General features: G+C 40.6%; 1 protein-coding gene across 3 annotated transcripts in view; it reads right to left on the reverse strand.

The window, feature by feature from the left end:
* Positions 1-24,936, reverse strand: part of Pak5 (p21 (RAC1) activated kinase 5) — a 300,079-nt gene that overhangs the window by 32,481 nt on the left and 242,662 nt on the right. For all 3 annotated transcript variants that reach the window (NM_001434031.1, NM_001434030.1, NM_001107781.2), the window contains 1 exon segment: positions 2,800-3,585. In NM_001434031.1, coding sequence (NP_001420960.1) covers positions 2,800-3,585 — 786 coding nt within the window.

Below are 24,936 nucleotides of genomic sequence, written 5' to 3' on the forward strand. Positions count from 1 at the left end.
TGGTTATGCTAATCCCAAAGGTCTCTAGGCATGAGTGAAGTGCACTAGACAGGACTTAAACCAAAGTGCAGAGTCTGAAACCCTTCTAGTAGAGCTAGGGTTTATCTCTAGCCATTTCATTCTGAATCCTGTATGAAAAAATGGGTCCAGCGATACCAGGCTGACTTCATTTTTTCAAGAGAAGTCTGAGATCTCATAGTTTGTGACTTATGAAGTAAAAAATGGCTAAACTTGTTGATGGGACAAAAATGACCCCAGGGCTGAAAGGTGATGTATTTCAACAGTATTTTCTCAAGGACAATGACCCAAGCAAGTGCCTTCCCATTTGTTCATGCTGAGGACTGAATCCGGGGCCCTGCATGGGTATGAATGTACTCTACTTCTCAGCCCCACCTTAGCCCGTTGTTCTGAGACAGTCACTAGGCCCTTGAGACTTATTCTGTTGCCCAGGGTGGACTTGAACTTGTGATTCTCCTGCTACAACTCTATGAGTTCTAAGATTACAGGAGTGTGCTCCATGCCCAGTGCATTCTTTACAATGAATTCCGAGCATGTCAGTTGATTCAGCAGTAGAACATATTTATTTGTTTGATTCTAGAACTATGAAGGGCTCATCCCCCTGGTACACACAGAGAATGTGTGGTAGAGTTGTGTTAAATACCAGGATATTCATGTAGGTGCTTATGTGGGTTTGGCTATTGGCTAGTGAGACCTGTGGCCAGCAATTGTAATAGAAAGAATGAAGTAAAGTATTGGTGGTACCTTAACTATGGTCATTCAAATACACTTAATATGGTGAGATTAAAAACACGATTATCATTTACATTTTAACTGGAGTGTGTTTTTCATGCCTCATTTTCTCAGCATTCACTTCTAATTTTTTTTTCCGTGGGAGCAAAAATAATGGGCCCTTTGTTTCTTCTAACATATAGCTTAATTCACTTTCTGTTTTCCCAAATGGCTTCTCTTAAACATTTTAGATAGTAAGTAGAAGAAAAATTTAACTGCAATTGACAACGGCAGCTGAGAGGCTGGTCTCGCAGGGTTGTCTATGTTACCAGACAAGGTGCTGAGGAGAAAGCATTGATGTAGGAGTATTGACCACTAGTTCCATCAAGGTTGTCTTGAGACTCAAGGTAATCCACAATCCATATTCAAATCCTGCCTTTCTGCTTCAGTTGCACAGGTGAGGTAGCAATCCTTTTTAAGTTACCATGAACAAACCAACCATATGTACACTCCCTGAGCTGTTTATAAATGGCTTATATGCTCATGGAAATGGTGTGCTGTTAACCGAAGAGCAGTATGTTCCCCATAGTCTTCTTCAAGGTGTGGGGTATGGTGGACCTCTCAATTTTCAAAGCAAATTTATGTGAACCTTATTTAAGAATATACTTTGGGGTAGGGGCTGTCTCATTGATGGGGTACCTGCCTAACACACATAGGACTCTACAAAGGATTCCTAGAACTCTGGAATAAAAATTAGATAGTCCAGAAATTAGCTGCTGAAAATAATCATATAGAAAGTGTTGTTAAGATTTAAAAGAAATTTCCCTAGATACACAGAACACATGAAACTCAAGAAGGATGACCAAAATGTGAATGCTTCACTCCTTTAAAAGGGGAACAAGAATACCCTTGGGAGGGAATAGGGAGGCAAAATTTAGAACAAAGACTGAAGGAACACCCATTCAGAGCCTGCCCCACATGTGGCCCATACATATACAGCCACCAAACTAGATAAGATGGATGAAGCAAAGAAGTACAGGCTGACAGGAACTGGATGTACATCTCTCCTAAGAGACACAGCCAGAATATGGTAAATACATAGGCGAATGCCAGCAGCAAACCACTGAACTAAGAACGGGACCCCTATTGAAGGAATCAGAGAAAGGATTGAAAGAGCTTGAAGGGGCTTGAGATCCCATATGAACAACAATGCCAATCAACCAGAGCTTCCAGGGATTAAGCCACTACCCAAAGTCTATACATGGACTGACCCTGGGCTCCAACTGCATAGGTAGCAATGAATAGCCTAGTAAGAGCACCAGTGGAAGGGGAAGCCATTGGTCCTTCCAAGACTGAACCCCCAGTGAATAGGATTGTTGGGGGGAGGGAGGTAATGGGAGGAGGATGGGGAGGGGAACACACATATAGAAGGGGAGGGAGAGGGGCTGGGGGGATGTTTGCCTGGAAACCGGAAAACGTAATAACAAGTGAAATGTAATTAAGAAATACCCAATTTAATAAAGATGGAGAAAAGAAAAAAAGATTTAAAAGAATGATTGAAAGCATGCTCTTATATAAAAGCCTGTCCTTTGAGTTATATATAGATATCCTGGATACACACACACACACACACACACACACCTATATATACACACACACACACATATATATATACATAAATATATATATGAGATATTTATCCATATCTCTACGTGTACGTTGAAGAATTGGGAAGTATTATGCTATTGTCTGTAATATCCTACAGCTGTTTACCCTTCATCATAGAACTTAGTAAATATGATCAGACTGTATTTATTATTTGTAAATTGTTCCATTAAATACAATTTTTGTGCTGTTTTGATCAGAAATCTGGTAGTAGATCCCAAAAGTCTAATTCTGATTCTAATGACATATGGACCTTGTTTTAAAGCCTTTGATTATGGAATTCATGAGAAAATAAGGTAAAATTGGATAATGATTTTCACTGCAAACACAGCAGACTTTCAAGACGCTGGCCATCTAGAGCCTTCCTGGCAGGGTCAGTCACAGAGAAGAGGTGGTGAACCTTACCTTTGGAATGCACATTGTGGGCTCAGACAATCGAGGGTAGGTGTAGGAGTTGTACGAGTGTCCTTGAGGATGAGTTTTAAATGCACTTGCTCCAAATGGCATCATGGGTTCCTGAAGCCCTGAGCCTGACTTGGATCTCTGGCGCATGGCTGGCTGAGGGCTTGTCTGATGCAGGTAGGATGATTTTGGCCTCCTATCATAGTCATCAAAGCTGGGTCCCCAATCACTTTCACTGTATGCCAGACTCTCCTTGGAGCACCTGCTGGTCCCTGCAGTTCTGGAAGGCGTGAGCTGGAATGAGTAGTCCAGAGGGGAGCTACTGGAGGCTCGCTGATAATCCCACTTGAGGTCACCGTACTCACTTGCTTTGCTCAGCGAGTCCAAGTGTGTGTGATAGTCGACAGGGAATCTGGCCAGGTCGGATTTCAAAGGCTTCATCTCAGGATAGTAGGCATCTCCATGTTTCATCTTCATAGCATGCCCGTTTTGCTTGGCTGCATGGCTGCCTCTATAGTACAGATCCAGGTCGTCTCCATAGAGACTCCTGTCTCTATACTTTTCAGTTGTGTAGTCCGTAGTAGTATCAGATTCACTAGAATATTGTGAGAAAGTAATGAAGCCGTTTTCCTCGGAGTGGCCTTGAATGCGGCTAGCTGCTCCCTGATCTGGGGTGGGTGGGCTTTCTTTCCTTAGGGAGTTGGAGCGAGTCACGGAGATGTTGTCGAAATCCTCTAGCAGACCGTTGATAGAGCTTTCCTTGCAGGATTTATTTCCTCTGACGATTGTCTAGGAATAATAGGAATATTGTTTAAGATATTAGCCCTGCTTTTATACTTCCTGAAAGATAGTTCCCCTACTTCCTTTAGTTTAAAGTACAGAAGAAAACATGAGAGGAACTTTTAGCTAAAAAAAATTTTTAAAAAAAGTAATTGTTGCCTAATTTCCTGGGAAAAATAAATCAAATATTCAACAGTAATCTGGGCTTTCCAATTTGTGCTTACCTGTTGCATTAGAATAGAGAGGGTCTTTTCCAATTATTTTGCCAATAAAAAAATAAACAATCACATTCTTTTTAAATTACTTTCAATTTAAATTTTGATAATTTCATACATATGTGGTTTGTGAATATATTCACCCTGTTTCCCTCTCTTGCCCCCTCTCTGACAGATCTTTCTTCCTTATAACTAGTATGGCACCTAGTGTCTTGGTTTTTGGGTAGGTTTTGTGAATGTAGGCACAGCTGCAATGTATTCCTTATTGGGTTGGCCATACCATGTCCATAAGATAGCATTTCACAGCACTCCACCTTATCCTCCAGCCCTTGCCATCTCTCTGCTTCTTTGTCTGTGATGTTCCCTGCTAATGGCCTGTTTGGAGCTGAGCAATCAACAGCCATATTTTTCTCAGCCTGTTGATCAGTATAAATCTCTGTATTAACCATTTCCCACTGCAAAGAAACCTGTCTGGCAGAAACACTTGCTTAAGGGCATACACATTTAGAATGTAGTTTGGCGCGTGTGTGTGTGCATGTGCGCGCGCACACACACACACACACACACACACACACACACACACACACACCAGTAATTTCAGCCTGAGGGCCTGTGCAGACCTTCAGCTTCTAACAATAGGCTGGTGGCTATAAATTTTAGCAGTCGATAGTGTTTGGTTATAAAAAGCATATTATTTTAAAATTCACTATTCAGATGATTTATAAGCATTGTATATAAATGTGGGTAGAAATGGGTGTGCGGTCTTTATACATCTATGGAAGACATATCTGACTGATGCTATAAGACTTTATGGACTATTCTAGAAGACACTTTCTGAAACTGTGAATATGGAATAGAATGGAGAATAGTTATGTGGTTTCCTTTGCAATCCAATGTGACGCTGTTAAGTATATTACTACAGTTCTTGCAGTAGCCACATGTGTGTGTTACCATCTCTGAATCTGGGATTTTGCTAGGTAATGATGTGACTGTGTCTGGATCTCAGTGACAAAGTGTTCCCTTTAATAAACCTAAATAACATCAGAATACAAGGAACAGAAAGAAACGGCAAGCCACTTACGAAGCCAGTTGGCTGTACCTTGGCTTGTCATTACATGGTTTGCACTGAAATATATGGGGGTGGATAAAAGAACAAAGAACAAAGCGTGGCTATCAAGATTTTAGGAGAAAAATACTATTTGAGCAAGTTGTAAGGAATTCAAAATCATCCTAGTACCAAGGGAAAGCTCAAAGCATAGGGAGAAGATCAAGCTGCCCTAGAGCCTGGAAGACACAGAAAGTGCCTTGAACTCCATGCTGAAAGAAAGGACATTTTCCCCCTGACAGTCTTAGATTAGTTATTTTTATTTATGTCCATTTAAATAAACTTATTTTAGAATATTCTAACAGTGACATTTCATAGGTGGGGCAGAGAACCCCAAAATACCCCTCTCACCCAGTGTTCCATGTATGGTGTTTTTGCATTACTGTTCATAAAAAGTCACCCTGACTCCATCAGCTTTTTCCTAGGGCTCCGGATTCCCATCCATGAGAACTAAATACTTATTATGTCTTTTGAGTCTCTGACAGTTCCTGAGACTTCCCTTGTGGTGGATGTTCTCGGCAATTTTGAGAAGCAGTGAACAAGTACTTTCAGAATGTCCCTCGATTGGATTTGTTTGATGTTCTCATCATGGTTAAACTGGGTTAATGGGTTTGCAGGGAGGAAGGCTGTAAAGTAGCAATTTCATCACATTAGATCTGGTGCACACTGTCAACATGGCTTATTTCTGTTAACGTTACCTTGGTCACTTAGGCAAAGTTTTATTGGTTAGGTGTTTAATCTCTAACTTACGATTCCTTCCTTCCCTCTAGGAATGGGACACAAGGTGCAGCCCCACTCCTATGGAGAGGGTTGGTGGCAGTAGGGGTTAAGTGCCACCTCTTTGCATAATGCTTATCTTTGCATAAAGCATTTGGAGTTCTGCATAGGAGGTTTGTGTCTTATTTATTTGTTTACTCAGTCATTTGTTTATATCAATACGACAGACTCACGGAAATTTATTAAATCCTTTGAGCTATGATCCATGCTGTGCCATTTGCTTTGTCACTCAGACAATTGGAGCTTTTGCCCCAAGAGGTTCTTCTATGTTGGTGTCTGTGTCCCTTTGACAACCGTCTTTCTACTGTAAAGCACACTAGCATTCTCCGTCACCACAAAGTGTTCTGCCTTCATTTCACTTTCCCCAACCTCTGTTGCTTCATCAGCCAGTTCTCCAAGAAGCCCTCCTTCTATACATCAATGGTCTAATGCATGCCAATTGGGACTCAGGGTTTACCTCATTGCTACTAGGGTATCATTTTCCCCAGGCCCTCCCAGTGAGCAGAACTAGAAAAATCTGCATTTGTACACTAACATAGTCATACCTAAATATTCATACACTTGTATGACTATTAAGGCGTGTTTATTTTTTGAACCTAATCTGGTACTATTACGATGTTCTTTCTAACTTCCTCTATTTTGCATCTGTAGTCTCTTGCTTTCCAGCATTTCTTAGACTGATGTGTTTTTCCTGCATCCTCTTTAGTATGATGGATCTCTGTAGGATAATAGAGGTGACTGCAAACAGTTAACCTGTGGACTTAGAGCTGCCAAGTCTGCTATTTCTATGCATTGGTCACTATATTCAAAGAAATGTTCACTTCACATAAAATTAGGAGTAAATGTAATGGATGAGATTCCGTCTGCCTGATGATATAAAGTGAGAAATATCAGCAGTGCTATAAGAGAGGTGTTATTTGAAGAGAGGGATAAGAAAGGTCTCTGGTTGTGGAGCTCTGCTCTCCAGGCATGGATACAACAAGGTTCACAACCTTCTTGAAGTGAGAGCACCTGTGGTTGCCCACATGAGACTCGAAGAGTAAGCCTGCTTATGCAAGGCCTGGGGTATTGTACACAAGGTAGCAGAGGTGGTCTGGGCCCTCCCTGGGGATGGATGAGCAATTGACAGTTGCTGGAGTTCTGTGGCTGCCCACATTTGCCCACGTGCCTACACTTTAAGTAACACAGTTAAACTCATTGGTTCACCAAGCTTGCCTTGGGCGGAAAGGTCTCCTTACCTGGCGTTGTATCTGGATAGGCATTGGTTCACATCTCGACATACCAATTTACCACAACCATATGTAACTTTTTTGTTTTTCATTTAAAACTTAAACTTGCAACACTTATAAACCATATAGTATCAGGAATATTGCTTAAACTTTAGTGGACATGGCTTCTTAATCTACAAAATAGGAAGAATCAATACTTTCCTTGTAGCAATTTATTCACATTTATTATTGTGAATAAATTAGTTGACATGATTCCTGCCATAGAAAGTACTGGTACGTACCAGTAAATTCTTATTTGACTATTTTCTCAGTAAAGTTTTAAGTTAAGCTGAAAATTTGGGAAAGAAAACTGAAATTTTGAGAAAGAAGGAAGCTGCAAACAATAGAAATTTAGCCATGGCTGCATATATGGGACAAAATTGGATAAAAGTAGCAAATAAAATTGTTAGTAACAAGGTGCAAACCACATATTTCTGAAATTAAAGGGGGAAGATGCAGTTCACATTTTCTACAACTGCAACATAAAACAGATGCCTTTTACTAGAACTAAAAAAACTATAACTGAATGCTTTTAAACCGTGTTAGTACTGTACTGGTCCTTCTTAAACAGATAATGTGTGAATCAGAAAATTAGTGCAGTTAGACTTTCAAAACTTAAACCGAACGACAGACATGAAAAATAAGGACTACTAGAAACTCAGTAAGCCCCGATGGAGACAAGTCCTCACAGGGAAGTTTCCGACTGAGGTTTCTCAGACCATAATGTCTACACAAGTCAGCCCAAGGTTCTGGGGAAGGAGATTCAGATTCAGAAGGCCTGCAGAGAGCCTGGAATGCTGGCACAGGTGTCAGCTACTGCTGTCCTGTAGCTCACACTGCACCCAATACAATCACATTTTTTTTTCCGGAGCTGGGGACCGAACCCAGGGCCTTGCGCTTGCTAGGCAAGTGCTCTACCGCTGAGCTAAATTCCCCAACCCCCCCCCCCTTTTTTTTTTTTTAGATTCTAGGCTTCCTGAATTCAGGGAACTTTTACAATGAAAATACAATGAAAATATTTTCTGTATATATTGTATATTACAATGAAAATATAATTTGAGTTTAGCAGGAGTCAGCATTTTGTAAATACACACACACATGCATGTGCACACTATTCTTTCTATGCATAAAGGCAATCTATCTATCTATCTATCTATCTATCTATCTATCTATCTATCTATCTATCTATCTATCTATCTGTTGTCTATCACCATCTGTCTATCTTTGGTGTTATAGCTGCTGTGGGCTTTTTCATTCATTATGAAGGTGAAATACATTTTATGGGTTAGTTAGCAGAAATGCAGCTTGGTCTTCACATGGGTCTTGAACAACTGGAGTGGGGCTATCCCAAAAGCTTTTGCATGTCTGTAAGATATGTTCTTCTAGCTGGACTGCCTTGTCTGGCATCAATGGGAGAGGACGTGCTCACAGAACTGGATGTGCCAGGGTCGCATAAAGAGCCCCCTACTTGCTCAGAGAAGAAAGGGAAGGGAGTCAGTGAGCAGGATGTAAAGTGAATACATAAAATAATAAATGATAATGATAATAATAAAGCTAAAAGGTCAGGCGCTACCCCTTCCATTAAAACAAACAAACAAACAAACAAACAAACAAACAAACAAAGTCACCATTTTGCTTTTGTATTTCCCCAGTTGGGTCTGCATGCTGTTTCAGGTCTGAATGTTTTCTTAGCATCATATTTCTAACGAACTATAATTATCCTTAGTTGCAGATAAATAAAACCGAGGTGCAACAAAAGTAAATGTGTGGTTTTTGATATTTGAAAGGAAAAATATTTAATTTACTCACAGGAAAGAAACAAATTAAAGTGAATGAAAAATAAAACAAGAAAAGTAGAGGTATTTTCTTTTCTTGGATATTAATTTTCAGAATTTTAAAATGATTTTGACCAAGTATGCAAATCATTCTTGATTGAAACACATGGGTTTTTTGTTTGTTTCAGATGAACGCCTAATTCATTGTTAATAAGCAGTGGGCTCAGAGAGTGCAAATGTTTGTTGCAAACAACTTTTCATAACACACACAACACACGCACACCACAGACAACACACACAACACATACACACAACACCACACACACACACACACACACACACACACACACACACACACACACACACAGAAGGGTTTTCTAGCCTCTTTGACAGCAAGTCCAGTTAACTGAGCACCGAAGGCATATTTATTTTTGCTGACTTGTGTTTTCCTTATGGAATCATAACCATTAAAGCAACAATAATGAAATCCAAACACACAGAATTGTCCAATGTGGCTTAACCAGGCATCACATGGGGGGACTGCTGTTTATTATAACCAGTGTCTGATGTTTATTTTAAATGGGATTTGTGTAATTTTAGAGAGATCAGTAACACAATAACTACAAGGGTATCAGTGAAACCCTTTTTTATGCTGTGGAACCTCCAAGCATTAACAAACCAATGCAAGGCCATCTATTTGCATCTGAAGCCGAGGTTCTCATTGTCTTTCCCATGTAACCTGGACCGGCTCGGCATCAGTTCTGGCTCCTGGTGACAGCAGCCATATTTCATGGCACAGCTTGTGCAGGCTGGCGGCTGGTGATAAGCGTTAATGGATCTGTCCTGGAGAACAGCTGTCTCCCCTTGTTCCCGGGGAAGAGATGAAAAAGTGCCTCTGTTCTCCCTGTCTATATTAACCTTGACAATAATGAAGTGTGTAATTAACAGCTTTGCCCTAATAAGACCTTACATTTTCTTTTCAAAAACAGCATTTTCTCTGCACCGTAAGGATGTGCTTTCCATTGTCACAGTAAATATTTCCCAAGAGGCCAGAAAGCAAAAATTCCCGAAGCTGGAGAATAAAGTAAGGCACCTTTAGGAAGAATTTTCCTTTAAACTCCATACCTGAATTCTAATCCTATATGGGGAGAACCGTTTTGCCTGTCACCCAAGTGACTGTTAACATCTGGGTCTATAATCACAACAAAATCAGACAAATATAATCCCTGTAGCCTTCCAAAAAGATTTAAATTCTTGGTTGGATTTTGAAGCATTCCATCTATTTTCTACATTTTCCCACTGGACTAATTGGGCTGGGGCAGTGGTGTGAGACTTGAACATTACATTACTGCTGGAAAATATGATAGAATGGGAGGTATTGTGAAGATTTCTAAATCAAAAGCAAAAGACAAACAAATAGCCAAAAAAAGGAAAAAAAATCCAAAGCAACAACAACAATACCCCCAAAACACTGAAAACCCCAAACCAAACCAAAACAAAAAGACACTCAACAGACTATATAGAACTGGTAATAATCATGTGGGATCCAAAATAAACCAGTCATTTACTAACTAAATATAAAGTTATATTTTGCACAAATAAAGGAAGGTTTTGTGAACTTTAGTCATGAAATTACGCGGAGTTAGATTTCATCGTAAATTGGAAAATATTCCACTGTTTGTCATTTTTTTATATCTACATCTCTGTGATAGCAACACCTTCACTGAAGAATTACACAAGAAACCAGGTTTGAATCTGACTTCCTATTTACTGCTAGAGGTTAGAGACTGAATTCTTCCTTCTTGCCACACAGGTAGGCAGCCTGAGTTGCTCAGGCCAGCTTGAGGCCAAAGTCAGTTTGAAATGGAATGTTCTTGGATATTTATTATAGCTACTTCATTGACCAGGTGTCATTGAGCACAATGGAAATACTCAGCTCAATTTCATTTAGTGAAAAAGAAATGCATTTTAGGGGAGAGGAGCACACCATGATTAATGAAACAAAATTTAACAGATAGCAGGTAGTTCTTCAAATCTTTCATGTTATCTTAGCCTGGGTTTCCCACAGTAGAGTAGTTTCTTTCAACAATTATGTTGGTTTGGATAGGAATATTTGAAGGCTTGGACATTAGGGAGTGGTAAGATTTGAGAGGGTTATGAGGTATGGCCTTGTTGGAACAAGGGTTTGCCACCATGTCAGCTGACTTAAGTCCAGGACCCACATGATTGAATGTGTGCAACAACAGACTCCCACAAGTCCTCAGACGTCCACACTCACACCCTCACACCTCACACCGTGGCACACGCTTCCTCCCCCATCCCCCCCAAAACCACTGTAACACTAATTTTAAAGTTCAGAGCCATAATGGACTACATCCAGCTTAAACTATGATATCAATTCTGATCTCTCTCTCTCTCTCTCTCTCTCTCTCTCTCTCTCTCTCTCTCTCCCTCCCTCCCTCCCTCCCTCCCTCCCTCCCTCCCCCTTCCTCCCTCTCTCCTCCCCTCTTTCCTTCATCCATCTATTTATATCCAACCATAACCATCATCTTACATCTTTTCCCTGTAATTGTTTTGCTAGGATATGTTTATCACAGAGACAGAAAGGTAATCAAGACAGGGTATACCTTAAATTACCAAATGCCAAAGAAATGATATTTATTACTAATGCTATCAGGACTTGGCTGTTCTCTTTGTACCCAGACCTTTACTGTTTTCTATACAGGAACCGATGCTCACCTAGAGAAAACTTGAGTCTCTGAAGCTTTTTTCATGCACACCAAAGGCACTGACTTTGCAATATGTCTTTGACTTATCTTATACTCATACATAAGGAGTTTTCTCCTTTCATCGTTTTCCTTCCTTCCTTCCTTCCTTCCTTCCTTCCTTCCTTCCTTCCTTCCTTCTTTCTTCCTTTTCTTCCTTCCTTTTTACCTTTCTTAACAGTAATCTCCCTGTTTGTCTTAAGATAAGTGTGCTCGCTCTCGCATTTCCTTCCTTTGAAATAGAATAAAAAGTTTAAGAAAGCAGTTTGAGGTCTTTATGGTTTTTAAGAGTTATTATCCTTACGATGGCTAAGGCGGTGGGAGATTCTGCAGCATCTGCATTCAGCAGACTCCATAGCAACAGCTCTCAGCTGCAGCGCTGCATTCGAGTCCTCCGGCCAGTTCATGCACATTCCTGAACCAGCATCCATTCTCAGACAATTGCATCTCCGTTAGTGGTACCAGGCCACTCATTTCTAAGCTCTCTGGGACATAGTGCTGGAGTTTCTCTTTCTGTCACTCAAAATGAGGCTTTGGAACAGCAGCATCACCAAGAAGTTTGCAGAGAAATGCAGAATCCTAGTCTACCATGGCCCTCTGGGCTACTGTTTGCATTTAATGAAAAGCTGGGTAACTCCTGCCTCCACTTAGGTCAGAACCCTGCAGACCTTGTGCCCTTGGCTTACTCCTGGTTCCCTTTCACACACCCCACGGTTCATTTCTTTGTTTTATATGAGCAGAAACAACAGTTCATAATAAAATGTGGGAAATGACTGGTTTGCAGCATAAAGAGCACTTCTGTGGTGTTTATCATGTTGTCAGAGATGCTGTGGTACCAGGATGGAGCAGAGCATATGTATGTTTGTTCAAACATCTAAGAGAGCAAGTTCAAGTCCAGCAGGCAGGAGTCCATAGCATTTACCAGATCATCTGTTCTAGCAGGAACCCATGTAGAAATATTGACAGGGAAATCACTTCTTATTTCTGAGTTACCTTGGCATGTTGAAGAAGATGAACAGCAAGTCCTCTTCCTCGAGTAATACCTAGATAAAGCTGGGACCCACATAGCACGTACACCCGAGAAGAGTCACACAAACAATGCTATCTTTCCTTCCACAAATGTACCACAACGGCTGTGCTTTTATACTGTGATACACACTAAACAAAGAAGACACTGTGAAACCAAGGAGACATGGTTCACAGGTCACGCAGAGCCCAGGGACGGACCTCAGAGACGCACAGTTGAGAATGACAATGCTTCATGTTCCTGAAGGAAATGCTGCTTTTCTGGTTCTCTGAAATCTCAGAGCCATTTGCCTGGGCCCAGAAGAGCGGTTGAATATACAGATTGGGCACTGTGTTCAGGCAGAGGGCCTATTGTATCCACTTATCTTTCTAAAACACGCATTTTTATTGGATCTCACTCTTTAGTTATAGTTATAATTGGCCATAATTTTTTTTATTAACTTGAGTATTTCTTATATACATTTCCAGTGTTATTCCCTTTCCCGGTTTCCGGGCAAACGGCCCCCTCCCCCCTCCCCTTCCTTATGGGTGTTCCCCTCCCAACCCTCCCCCCATTGCCGCCCTATCCCCCACAGTCTAGTTCACTGGGGGTTCACTCTTAGCAGGACCCAGGGCTTCCCCTTCCACTGGTGCTCTTACTAGGATATTCAATGCTACCTATGAGGTCAGAGTCCAGGGTCAGTCCATGTATAGTCTTTAGGTAGTGGCTTAGTCCCTGGAAGCTCTGATTGCTTGGCATTGTTGTACTTTTGGGGTCTCGAGCCCCTTCAAGCTCTTCCAGTTCTTTCTCTGATTCCTTCAATGGGGGTCCTATTCTCAGTTCAGTGGTTTGCTGCTGGCATTCGCCTCTGTATTTGCTGTATTCTGGCTGTGTCTCTCAGGAGCGATCTACATCCGGCTCCTGTCAGTCTGCACTTCTTTGCTTCATCCATCTTGTCTAATTGGGTGGCTGTATATGTATGGGCCACATGTGGGGCAGGCTCTGAATGGGTGTTCCTTCAGTCTCTGTTTTAATCTTTGCCTCTCCCTTCCCTGCCAAGGGTATTCTTTTTCCTCATTTAAAGAAGGAGTGAAGCATTCACATTTTGATCATCCGTCTTGAGTTTCGTTTGTTCTAGGGATCTAGGGTAATGCAAGCATTTGGGCTAATAGCCACTTATCAGTGAGTGCATACCATGTATGTCTTTCTGTGATTGGGTTAGCTCACTCAGGATGATATTTTCCAGTTCCAACCATTTGCCTATGAATTTCATAAACTCGTTGTTTTTGATAGCTGAGTAATATTCCATTGTGTAGATGTACCACATTTTCTGTATCCATTCCTCTGTTGAAGGGCATCTGGGTTCTTTCCAGTTTCTGGCTATTATAATTAAGGCTGCGATGAACATAGTGGAGCACGTGTCTCTTTTATATGTTGAGGCATCTTTTGGGTATATGCCCAAGAGAGGTATAGCTGGATCCTCAGGCAGTTCAATGTCCAATTTTCTGAGGAACCTCCAGACTGATTTCCAGAATGGTTTTACCAGTCTGCAATCCCACCAACAATGGAGGAGTGTTCCTCTTCCTCCACATCCTCACCAGCATCTGCTGTCACCTGAGTTTTTGATCTTAGCCATTCTCACTGGTGTGAGGTGAAATCTCAAGGTTGTTTTGATTTGCATTTCCCTTATGACTAAAGATGTTGAACATTTCTTTAGGTGTTTCTCAGCCATTCGGCATTCCTCAGCTGTGAATTCTTTGTTTAGCTCTGAACCCCATTTTTAATAGGGTTATTTGTTTCCCTGCGGTCTAACTTCTTGAGTTCTTTGTATATTTTGGATATAAGGCCTCTATCTGTTGTAGGATTGGTAAAGATCTTTTCCCAATCTGTTGGTTGCCGTTTTGTCCTAACCACAGTGTCCTTTGCCTTACAGAAGCTTTGCAGTTTTATGAGATCCCATTTGTCGATTCTTGATCTTAGAGCGTAAGCCATTGGTGTTTTGTTCAGGAAATTTTTTCCAGTGCCCATGTGTTCCAGATGCTTCCCTAGTTTTTCTTCTATTAGTTTGAGTGTGTCTGGTTTGATGTGGAGGTCCTTGATCCACTTGGACTTAAGCTTTGTACAGGGTGATAAGCATGGATCGATCTGCATTCTTCTACATGTTGCCCTCCAGTTGAACCAGCACCATTTGCTGAAAATGCTATCTTTTTTCCATTGGATGGTTTTTGGCTCCTTTGTCAAAAATCAAGTGCCCATAGGTGTGTGGGTTCATTTCTGGGTCTTCAATTCTATTCCATTGGTCTATCTGTCTGTCTCTGTACCAATACCATGCAGTTTTTATCACTATTGCTCTGTAATACTGCTTGAGTTCAGGGATAGTGATTCCCCCTGAAGTCCTTTTATTGTTGAGGATAGCTTTAGCTATCCTGGGTTTTTTGTTATTCCAGATGAATTTGCAAATTGTTCTGTCTAACTCTCTGAAGAATTGGATTGGTATTTTGATGGGGATTGCATTGAATCTGTAGATTGCTTTTGGTAAAATGGCCATTTTTACTATATTAATCCTGCCAATCCATGAGCATGGGAGATCTTTCCATCTTCTGAGGTCTTCTTCAATTTCTTTCTTCAGAGTCTTGAAGTTCTTATTGTACAAATCTTTTACTTGCTTGGTTAAAGTCACACCGAGGTACTTTATATTATTTGGGTCTATTATGAAGGGTGTCGTTTCCCTAATTTCTTTCTCGGCTTGTTTCTCTTTTGTATAGAGGAAGGCAACTGATTTATTTGAGTTAATTTTATACCCAGCCACTTTGCTGAAGTTGTTTATCAGCTTTAGTAGTCCTCTGGTGGAACTTTTGGGATCACTTAAATATACTATCATATCATCTGCAAATAGTGATATTTTGACTTCTTCTTTTCCGATCTGTATCCCCTTGATCTCGTTTTGTTGTCTGATTGCTCTGGCTAGAACTTCAAGAACTATATTGAATAAGTAGGGAGAGAGTGGGCAGCCTTGTCTAGTCCCTGATTTTAGTGGGATTGCTTCAAGTTTCTCTCCATTTAGTTTAATGTTAGCAACTGGTTTGCTGTATATGGCTTTTACTATGTTTAGGTATGGGCCTTGAATTCCTATTCTTTCCAGGACTTTTATCATGAAGGGGTGTTGAATTTTGTCAAATGCTTTCTCAGCATCTAATGAAATGATCATGTGGTTTTGTTCTTTCAGTTTGTTTATATAGTGGATCACATTGATGGTTTTCCGTATATTAAACCATCTCTGCATGCCTGGGATGAAGCCTACTTGATCATGGTGGATGATTGTTTTGATGTGCTCTTGGATTCGGTTTGCCAGAATTTTATTGAGTATTTTTGCGTCGATATTCATAAGGGAAATTGGTCTGAAGTTCTCTTTCTTTGTTGTGTCTTTGTGCGGTTTAGGTATAAGAGTAATTGTGGCTTTGTAGAAGGTATTCAGTAGTGACCCATCTGTTTCAATTTTGTGGAATAGTTTGGATAATATTGGTATGAGGTCTTCTATGAAGGTTTGATAGAATTCTGCACTAAACCCGTCTGGACCTGGGCTCTTTTTGGTTGGGAGACCTTTAATGACTGCTTCTATTTCCTTAGGAGTTATGGGGTTGTTTAACTGTTTTATCTGTTCCTGATTTAACTTCGGTACCTGGTATCTGTCTAGGAAATTGTCCATTTCCTGAAGATTTTCAAGTTTTGTTGAATATAGGTTTTTATAGTAAGATCTGATGATTTTTTGAATTTCCTCTGAATCTGTAGTTATGTCTCCCTTTTCATTTCTGATTTTGTTAATTTGGACGCACTCTCTGTGTCCTCTCGTTAGTCTGGCTAAGGGTTTATCTATCTTGTTGATTTTCTCAAAGAACCAACTTTTGGTTCTGTTGATTCTTTCTATGGTCCTTTTTGTTTACTTGGTTGATTTCAGCTCTGAGTTTGATTATTTCCTACCTTCTACTCCTCCTGGGTGTATTTGCTTCTTTTTGTTCTAGAGCTTTTAGGTGTGCTGTCAAGCTGCTGACATATGCTCTTTCCTGTTTCTTTCTGCAGGCACTCAGCGCTATGAGTTTTCCTCTTAGCACAGCTTTCATTGTGTCCCATAAGTTTGGGTATGTTGTACCTTCATTTTCATTAAATTCTAAAAAGTTTTTAATTTCTTTCTTTATTTCTTCCTTGACCAGGTTATCATTGAGTAGAGCATTGTTCAATTTCCACGTATATGTGGGCATTCTTCCCTTATTGTTATTGAAGACCAGTTTTAGGCCGTGGTGGTCCGATAGCACGCATGGGATTATTTCTATCTTTCTGTACCTGTTGAGGCCTGTTTTTGACCAATTATATGGTCAATTTTGGAGAAAGTACCATGAGGAGCTGAGAAGAAGGTATATCCTTTTGCTTTAGGATAGAATGTTCTATAAATATCCGTTAAGTCCGTTTGGCTCATGACTTCTCTTAGTCTGTCTACATCTCTGTTTAATTTCTGTTTCCATGATCTGTCCATTGATGAGAGTGGGGTGTTGAAATCTCCCCCTATTATCGTGTGAGGTGCAATGTGTGTTTTGAGCTTTAGTAAGGTTTCTTTTACGTATGTAGGTAATTGGCCATAATTTTATTTTGTGGGATTTCATTATGTGGTAATGTCAATAATTTATTAAATATAGTAAAGTTCTTTTTTCTTTCCATTTTTGTTCTTTTTTTTTGTTCTTGCCACAGTGGGTGTTGAAGGTAGGACCTCATGTGTCTCAGTCAAGTGATATCCGTTAAGCTGTATACACAGCTCCAGAAGCTTAAGATTTTCCTCTCCACTACAAATTCTATTGCTTACTCTTTATCTTGTGTAGAAGATTGCCAGCACTTCATGTACCCTTCATCCTACTGCTTACACTGGATGATGCAGTGAGCTCATCCACAGGGGTCCCCCGAAAGTTGTCCAGTTATAAAGAGAATCCTAGTCCATTCAATCAAAGGAAAACCTGGTGAAAAGCTACCACCGTATTTAGCACTGCAGAGAGGTGGTGTCTTTGGAACTTACAAAAGCCTTTTTAAAAAGCTTTCTATTAATTTTCTATGAATTTCGCATCATGCACCCCAACCCCACTCATTTCTTCATCCCCTTCACATTTGCCCTCTGCCTTTTCACCCCTCTCCCCCCACAGGAAATAAACAACAACCACCAAAACGTAAAACCCATCTCGTGGTGAAAGCAGTGGTGTCCCAGTGTGCCCCACGGTATACTCTTTTGTCCACACATCTTTACTTGCAAGTGTTCATTGCAATGAGTCATCAGGCTGGTTTGAGGCCTCTGGCTTCTGCTACACGATCAATATGCCCCTCACTGGGGTTCCTCTTGGATATCTTGTTGTTGTCCTGTGCCATGGAGATACTGCAGCTTTGGATCTGTAGGACCGGCTCTTTCATGTGCTCCAGAAATTCATAAATGAAGGAGTTGTTGGGGTGGACCAACTGAAGCCCTGGGTCTGGGCTTCGGTGGTAACGGAGTTGGGCCGTCCACCTGCTCTCCCACACCCAGACCACCAGGGGGAGCTCTTTGGCAGTGTCCTGACTTGCTCACCCAATGCAGCAGCCAGCAAGGGGCAGGGCCAAGACTCCTACCTCCTAATCTCATACTCTCAAGCATTTCTACACCACCCCTAGCTCACTGGATAATAGGGCCAGTTCTGTTGTGCTGCCCAGGCAAGGGGCAGGGTCCACTCTCCCAAGTGGGAAGCTGGTGGGCAGGTCCAGCTTTCCTGTTCTCATGACTTCCAGGGTCAGTTCTCCCATTGCCTTAGGTGGGGAAGGGGAAGGACAGCTCCCCCTCACCCATGCCCTCTCCTAGTAGACAAGTGGTAGGGCCAGTTTTACTCCTATACCTTATGCCCACTCTTATCCTAAAAGCAAATTAGGAAGGATCCCTTCAGGCATTCCAAGCAGTGGCAGTTTTAAATCTCTCTCAGGTAATTTCAATGAGCAGCCATGGTCGAAAATCAGTCTCCTTATACCATTTCCATTAAACTTCTCTTGGCACTCAAATCTCTTGGCATCTTGTAGCACGCAGACTTCCCTTGAGCAGATCTGTTGTATGACACATGGCTCCGGACTTCTCACAAGGCTGCTGATGCTGCTATGCAAAGCAAACTTGGGGTTGCAAGCTCCTTAAGAGCAGAGAGAGGTTATTGGCTATCAAACTCCAATAATGAGATCATACTGCAGAGAGAGCATCGGATTGTGAGTGCAGCCATCTGGGTGCTAGTCTAGCCAACGTCAACAGCAACAATGCAGTTTTGTCAGATAACCTTTGTGGGTCTATGAATCTTGTCTCTACTGAGACAGCCTGTCTGTATGGCTTCTTTCTAGCTTTACTATTCTGTTGATTAGTATTTTGCGTATTGACTTTTTTAAGAATGTACCATTCCTACAAAGGGTTGACTTGATGTTAGCTGTCACGATTGTCTGATGCCAGTGCTCACAGCAACAATATTCTCAGTAACCAAAAAGTAGATGCAACCTATTTGTCCATCAATAGACGAATGAATAACTAAAAAATGGTATTTTTAAAAATAGAGTATTTCTTTTTAAAGGAAACAAAAAATGTATCATACTAAAACATGTATGATCACTGCAAGCATTGTGTTAGTGAAGTAAGCCAGATAAAAAACACTTTTGCACAGGTCAGTTTTTGACCATATCCTGGAACAGGAAAATTCATGTAGATAGAAAATACATTAGAGGTCACTGGGGGCCTAGGAAAGGCACAATTAGTGTTTAGTACATCCAGAGTTTTGGCTTGGGGTAATAAAGTGGTTTTTACAACATTTTTGAGGTACTTAATGATACTAAATTATATACTTAAGGTGGTAAGCTTTTGTTATGTGTACCGCAATTTAAAATAAGAATTTAGGGACCGGGAATGTATCTCAGTGGGCAAAGCACTTGCTGTGCAAGTGGGAGGACAAGAGTTCAGATCCCCAGCACCCACATCACTGGGTGGCAGCTTGCCCACTTGTGATCTCAGCATCCAGGAAGCAGTTACTGGGTTCCTGGAGCAGGCTGTGGACCAGACTAGTTGCATCAGCAAACCATGGTTCCAATGAAAGAGCCTGCTTCAAGAGATAAGGCAAAGAGTGGTTGGAGAAGATACTCCACGTCAACTCTGGCCTCTATATACAACATATTCACAGGTACCACACACACACCTGCATCTGCACACCTGGGAACATGAATATGCCCATGCAAGCACAGCAAACTCAAATCACACACAGGAGAAAAAGGGGAGCATAAGGAAATGGCCATTGATTGCTCCTCAGAATGTTGCATGTTGACAAATTGATATGTGTCCATCTTTTCTCAACTGATGAGGCAGCTCCTTTAAGATAGCTGGTCTAGGGTGGCCTAACCTGGGGCAACAAGTTTCTGCCCCATATGTTTCTCATTTGTTGCCAGGCTAGTCCACATGGCAACCTGACAGGGTTCCAAGCTGCGCAGTGTCTAAAAGCATTGGCTGAATTAGGCATAGCTTCACATCTCCTGGTTCTAGTGCAATTCATATGGCTAAACTCTGTCTGCAGGAAGGCAGCTTCCGTCTCCAGAGAGATGTCACTTTTGAGCCTTATTGCAAAGGGCATGTGAGCAGATAGGGGAGGGAAAGTGTGACCACCCTTGCATCGATCTACCACAGTTGGACACTGTTACTAAACAATTGGCAGAAGTATGGGCTCATCTTCCTAAAGTCAGGGTTGTTTACTTAAAGGGAACATACATTTTTTTGAGAAGCTTAAACGTGCTAGAGAGTGAATATACTCAAACTCCAGTTGTGCATATAGTTTTACCTTCCAGTTGTTTAAGTACCTATAATGTCTTGTCACATAGGTGATTTGCAGATATTAGAAAGTCTATGTATCACTATTTAGGCAGGCAGTATCTTTGTGTGTGTGTGTGTGTGTGTGTGTGTGTGTGTGTGTGTGTGTGTGTGTGTGTGTGCATCCCTTTGGCTTCATATATAAACAAGAAGTCATTGCCAAATCCAATGTCTCAATATGTCTCTGTTTTTCTTCCAAGCACTTCAGAGTTGGGGCTCATGTTCAGGTCTTTGGTGCATTTGAGTAAATTTCTATATATGGTATTGATTAAGGGTCTAACTCCATTCTTTTGTATGTGGATACCCAGCTTCTCCATACTATTGAAAAGGCTCTTATCTCAGCGAATAGTCTTGGCACCTATGTCAGTTTATTTCTGGGATGATTTTATTCTGTGAGCTTCTGTGTCTATCCTTATACCAGTCTGAGGCTATTTTGGTCTTTATTGTATAGTAAAGTTTTCAGATTGAGAAATATTAGACTTCCAATTTTGTATTTACTTACGAGAGAATTTTGGGGGCTAGAGTGATGGATCATTGGTAAGAGTCCTGGCTGTTCTTTCAGAGGATCTGGGACAATTCCCAATATCTTGGCAATTGAAAAATCACCTGTAACTCCAGTTCCAGGGGATCTTGTGCCCTCTTTTGGACTCTACAGGCACAGATGTAGTGCACAAACAATCATGCAGAAAATACACACATACATAAAAATAACATGTAACATTCAATTAAGTAAGGTTCAGGTCCTTAGAACCCTTTGAGATTGCATGTAACTCAGTCTCTGTCTCTTCTTTCTTCTCTTTTTTCTTTCTCTCTTTCCCTCCCCTCACCTCTTCTATTTTTTTTCTTTTTGCTTCTTCTTCTTTCTTCATTTGGATAGATGAAATCCAGGGCCTTATGGATGCAAATTAGGTAGTCTACCTCTGAGCACAACCCAGGTAGGGCTGTTTTTTCTATTTCTTCAAAAACCATCATTAATATTTTTGTAGGGTCAAACTGAATTTATAGGCATTTTGAATAGTTTTAACTTCTTAATATTGTTACACCTTGAATTCATGGAAATCAGATAGCTTTCCATTTGTTTATATCGTCTTTATTTTCTTCCACCAGTTTTGTCATTTTGAGTGTGTTTTCAGCTCTTCCGTTTTAGTATTTTGGTATATAGAACTATGTATCATAATAACCAATTAATCCACAGTGGTCATTAGTTCAAGGTACTGAATCGAAGCTTACTAGTTTCCCTCCTAGACAAAAGCTCCCAGCAAAGGGTTAAACTTTCTCATTTGCCAAACACGTTGTCATGGAAACTGATCCTCCTCTGCCTTTTTGCTTTTTAGGTATTCCACTGCAGTGAAAAAGCACCTGTGTTCTTTTGCCTCCTTTGCTCATCTGTCTACAGGTAACAGGGAACCTGGCTTGTCTGTGGGGAAACAGAACAGTCAAAATGCAGGCACCTTGAGAGGGACTGTCTTCAGTTTAATGGAGTGCTTTCCTGTCTTTAGAGACTACACATTCTACTTCCACATGGCAAGGACCCATAACTCTTCTTTAAGAAGCTAAGATTCTGACTCTGATCTGACACAGGAAGATTATGAATGTGTAAAAGTAATTCACATGGTGTCAGGCTGGGTCAATGCATGGTCTGCAAACCTCTCATTTTTAGGCTACCAGGTTGAGGCCACAGCGCATACGCCATGAGGCTTATTAATAAATGGGCTTCATAATAATAGATCTGGCATCTGGGTCACCACCTATCTTTTCCACAGTCTATTTCCTACAGGGTTATTTACTGTTCATATTGCCTTTGCATTATGTTCCAATATGGTGACTCGAATCAGGCCTAGAATGAGAGGCAATCCTGTAGGAATTCTAAGAATTAGAATTCGGAGGTAGAGGATAGCCTTTCTGTGGAATAAAGGGGAAAACACAGAGAAGTTCTAAAATAAAAGAAAAGCTTCCGTAAGGATGAAATTATTCTTTGCATGCACCTATGTGCCCATCTCTCATTTGGTTTATTTAACACTTTTGGGAAGTGTTCATTATTACTCTCATGCCCCATTTTATGAGTGAGGGAAAGGAACATACAGTAGTCCTGGAGATTCACAGCCTTATGGAGATACAATAGACTAAAATACCATTTTGGTTTCACCCCTTCCTGATAATTTTCCAGCAGGTAACAGTGGGAGGTCTCCTTGGAGATTCTGGAGGACATATCTCTGATCCTGTGACTGTGAGGTTAGCCACTGAATTTGATGAGCTGACAAAAGTCGATGCTATCATATGTGAGTCTAAGTTCTTGAGTCTCTGCCATCTGGCCCTGAGAAGGGTCTGTCTTGGTAGTGTTGGCCCATGCATACTTTCAGGATACAAACTTGCTGTGGAATCTATAGTGAATTCCAGGTAACCTAGAATCAGGAGAAGTCAGCCAAACACATAATCATAAGCCACACATGCTTGTTGAGGTTCTTATCAGTTTGGAATTGAGTTTTGTTCTAGGTGATAAAATCTGAGTCTATTTTTATTCTTTTATGTATAGCTATCTGTGTTGACCAGCACCATTTGTTGAAGGTGCTGTCTGTTCTCTGGGTGTGCATTTTTGGCTTCTTTGTCAAAATCAGGTGTCTGTAGTTGTATAGTATTATGTCTTGGCCTTAAATGTGATTCAGTGTGTATTTTTAGGAGTGTAGCATGCTGGCTTTTATTATTAGAGCACTATAATACAACTTGAAATCCAGGATGGTGATACTTCAAGCAGTTCCTTTATTGTTCAAGATTGTTTTAGCTATCCTGATTTTGATTTGTGTGTGTGTGTGTGTGTGTGTGTGTGTGTGTGTTTCCATATGAAGCTGAAAATTGCCCTTTCAATTTCTGTAAAGAATTGTCTTGCAACTTTAATGGGGATTCCATTGAATCTGTATATTGCTTTGGGAGAATGGCTATTTTTACAATATTAATCCTACAGATCCATGAGCATGGGAGCCTTTCCATCTTTTGATGTCTTCTTCAAGTGTCTTAAATATTTATTATACAAATATTTCACTTGCTTGTTTACAATTATTTCAAGTTATATATTCTGAGACTATTGTGGGAGCTTCTGTTTCCATGATTTCCTTCTCAGTATGTTTGCCATTTGTATATGGTAAGGCTGCAGACTTTGTATATAGGAGGCTACAGATTTTTGTGTGTCAACTTTCTATCCTACTACTCTGCTGAAATAGTTTCCAGTTCTAACAGTCTTCTGGTGGAATTTTTAGAATCTCCTAAAGACTCATATCTTCAGTGAATAAGGATACATATGCTTCTTCCTTTCCCATGTGTATCCCATCGATCTCCTTCTTCCTACTCTAGCTAAAATACTATATTGGACAGGTATGGAGAGAGTGGAATTCTTGTCTTGTTCTTCATTTTAGTGGAAATGCTTTGTGTTTCTCTTGGTTGAGATTGATGTTGGCTATGAGCTTTCTATAAATTGATTCCATTATGTTGAAGCATGTCCCTCATATCTGTAGTCTCTCCAGGACTTTGATCAAAAGGCCATTTCTGCATCTGATGGGATGATAGTATGTCTTATATCTTTTAGTCTGCTTTCTGTTTGTGATTTGTGTATGATGAACCATCCCTGCATCTCTGGCATGAAACCCTTTATGGAACTAGTATCTTTCATTGTTAATGAAGCCCAAAACATTAAGATTAGGTCATGGGTCATAGGATCAGGTTTTCTTACGGAAGAATCTACTATTATTCTACTACATGAAGACACTAGTAAAACGACTTCAAATGACATCATTCTACATCAATAAATCAGTGTATCATTCAGTTCTCTTCAGAGAAACTTCTTACAGTAGATAATAATTAACAAAAAGGCACACAACTTGACAATGTATAGAGAGTAAAAGATGTCTTTATCACACAACCTCCCCTCAAGATTCAGGCACATATGCATGTGAGGAGATGGAAAGAGTGTAAGATGACTCCAAGGAAACAGTATTTTCCAGAAACAACAAGGCTGATGTACATATGAACTCACAGAGATGGTGACAGCATGTACATACCCATACTAGCTGAAGCCAGAACCTATCCCAGCAGGAAGAGGGAAAAGTAAACATAAGTCATACAACTAGCTAAGAATATATTAATTCATAGCTGCTGGAAGAGGAAAAATCAGTTTTCTTCAATGGACTGAGAGTAGGGATGGATACACACTCCTGGGCAGGCCCTATGCCCAGGAGTAGGTGACCAGCACAAATCATACTCCATGAAGGGTGTGTGTGTGTGTGTGTGTGTGTGTGTGTGTGTGTGTGTGTGGAGGGGGTCTCGCTTATTTATTTATTTATTGAGAGAGAGAGAGAGAGAGAGAGAGAGAGAGAGAGAGAGAGAGAGAGAGAAAGAGAGAGAATGAGAATGAAATTTGTTGGGCATGGGAGGCAGATCTGTGACTAGTTGGGAGATGTGAAAGAATATGATAAAAATATATTGGATAAAATAATAAAAAAAATCAAAAACAACAAAAGGAAAAAAAGAGAAACTCATTTTCAAAGATGTTAATATTTTAGAGTTTGTTTGTTAG

This window comes from Rattus norvegicus, chromosome 3 (assembly GCF_021556685.1).
Source record: "Rattus norvegicus strain SHRSP/BbbUtx chromosome 3, alternate assembly SHRSP_T2T, whole genome shotgun sequence".
Taxonomy (NCBI): Eukaryota; Metazoa; Chordata; class Mammalia; order Rodentia; family Muridae; genus Rattus; species Rattus norvegicus.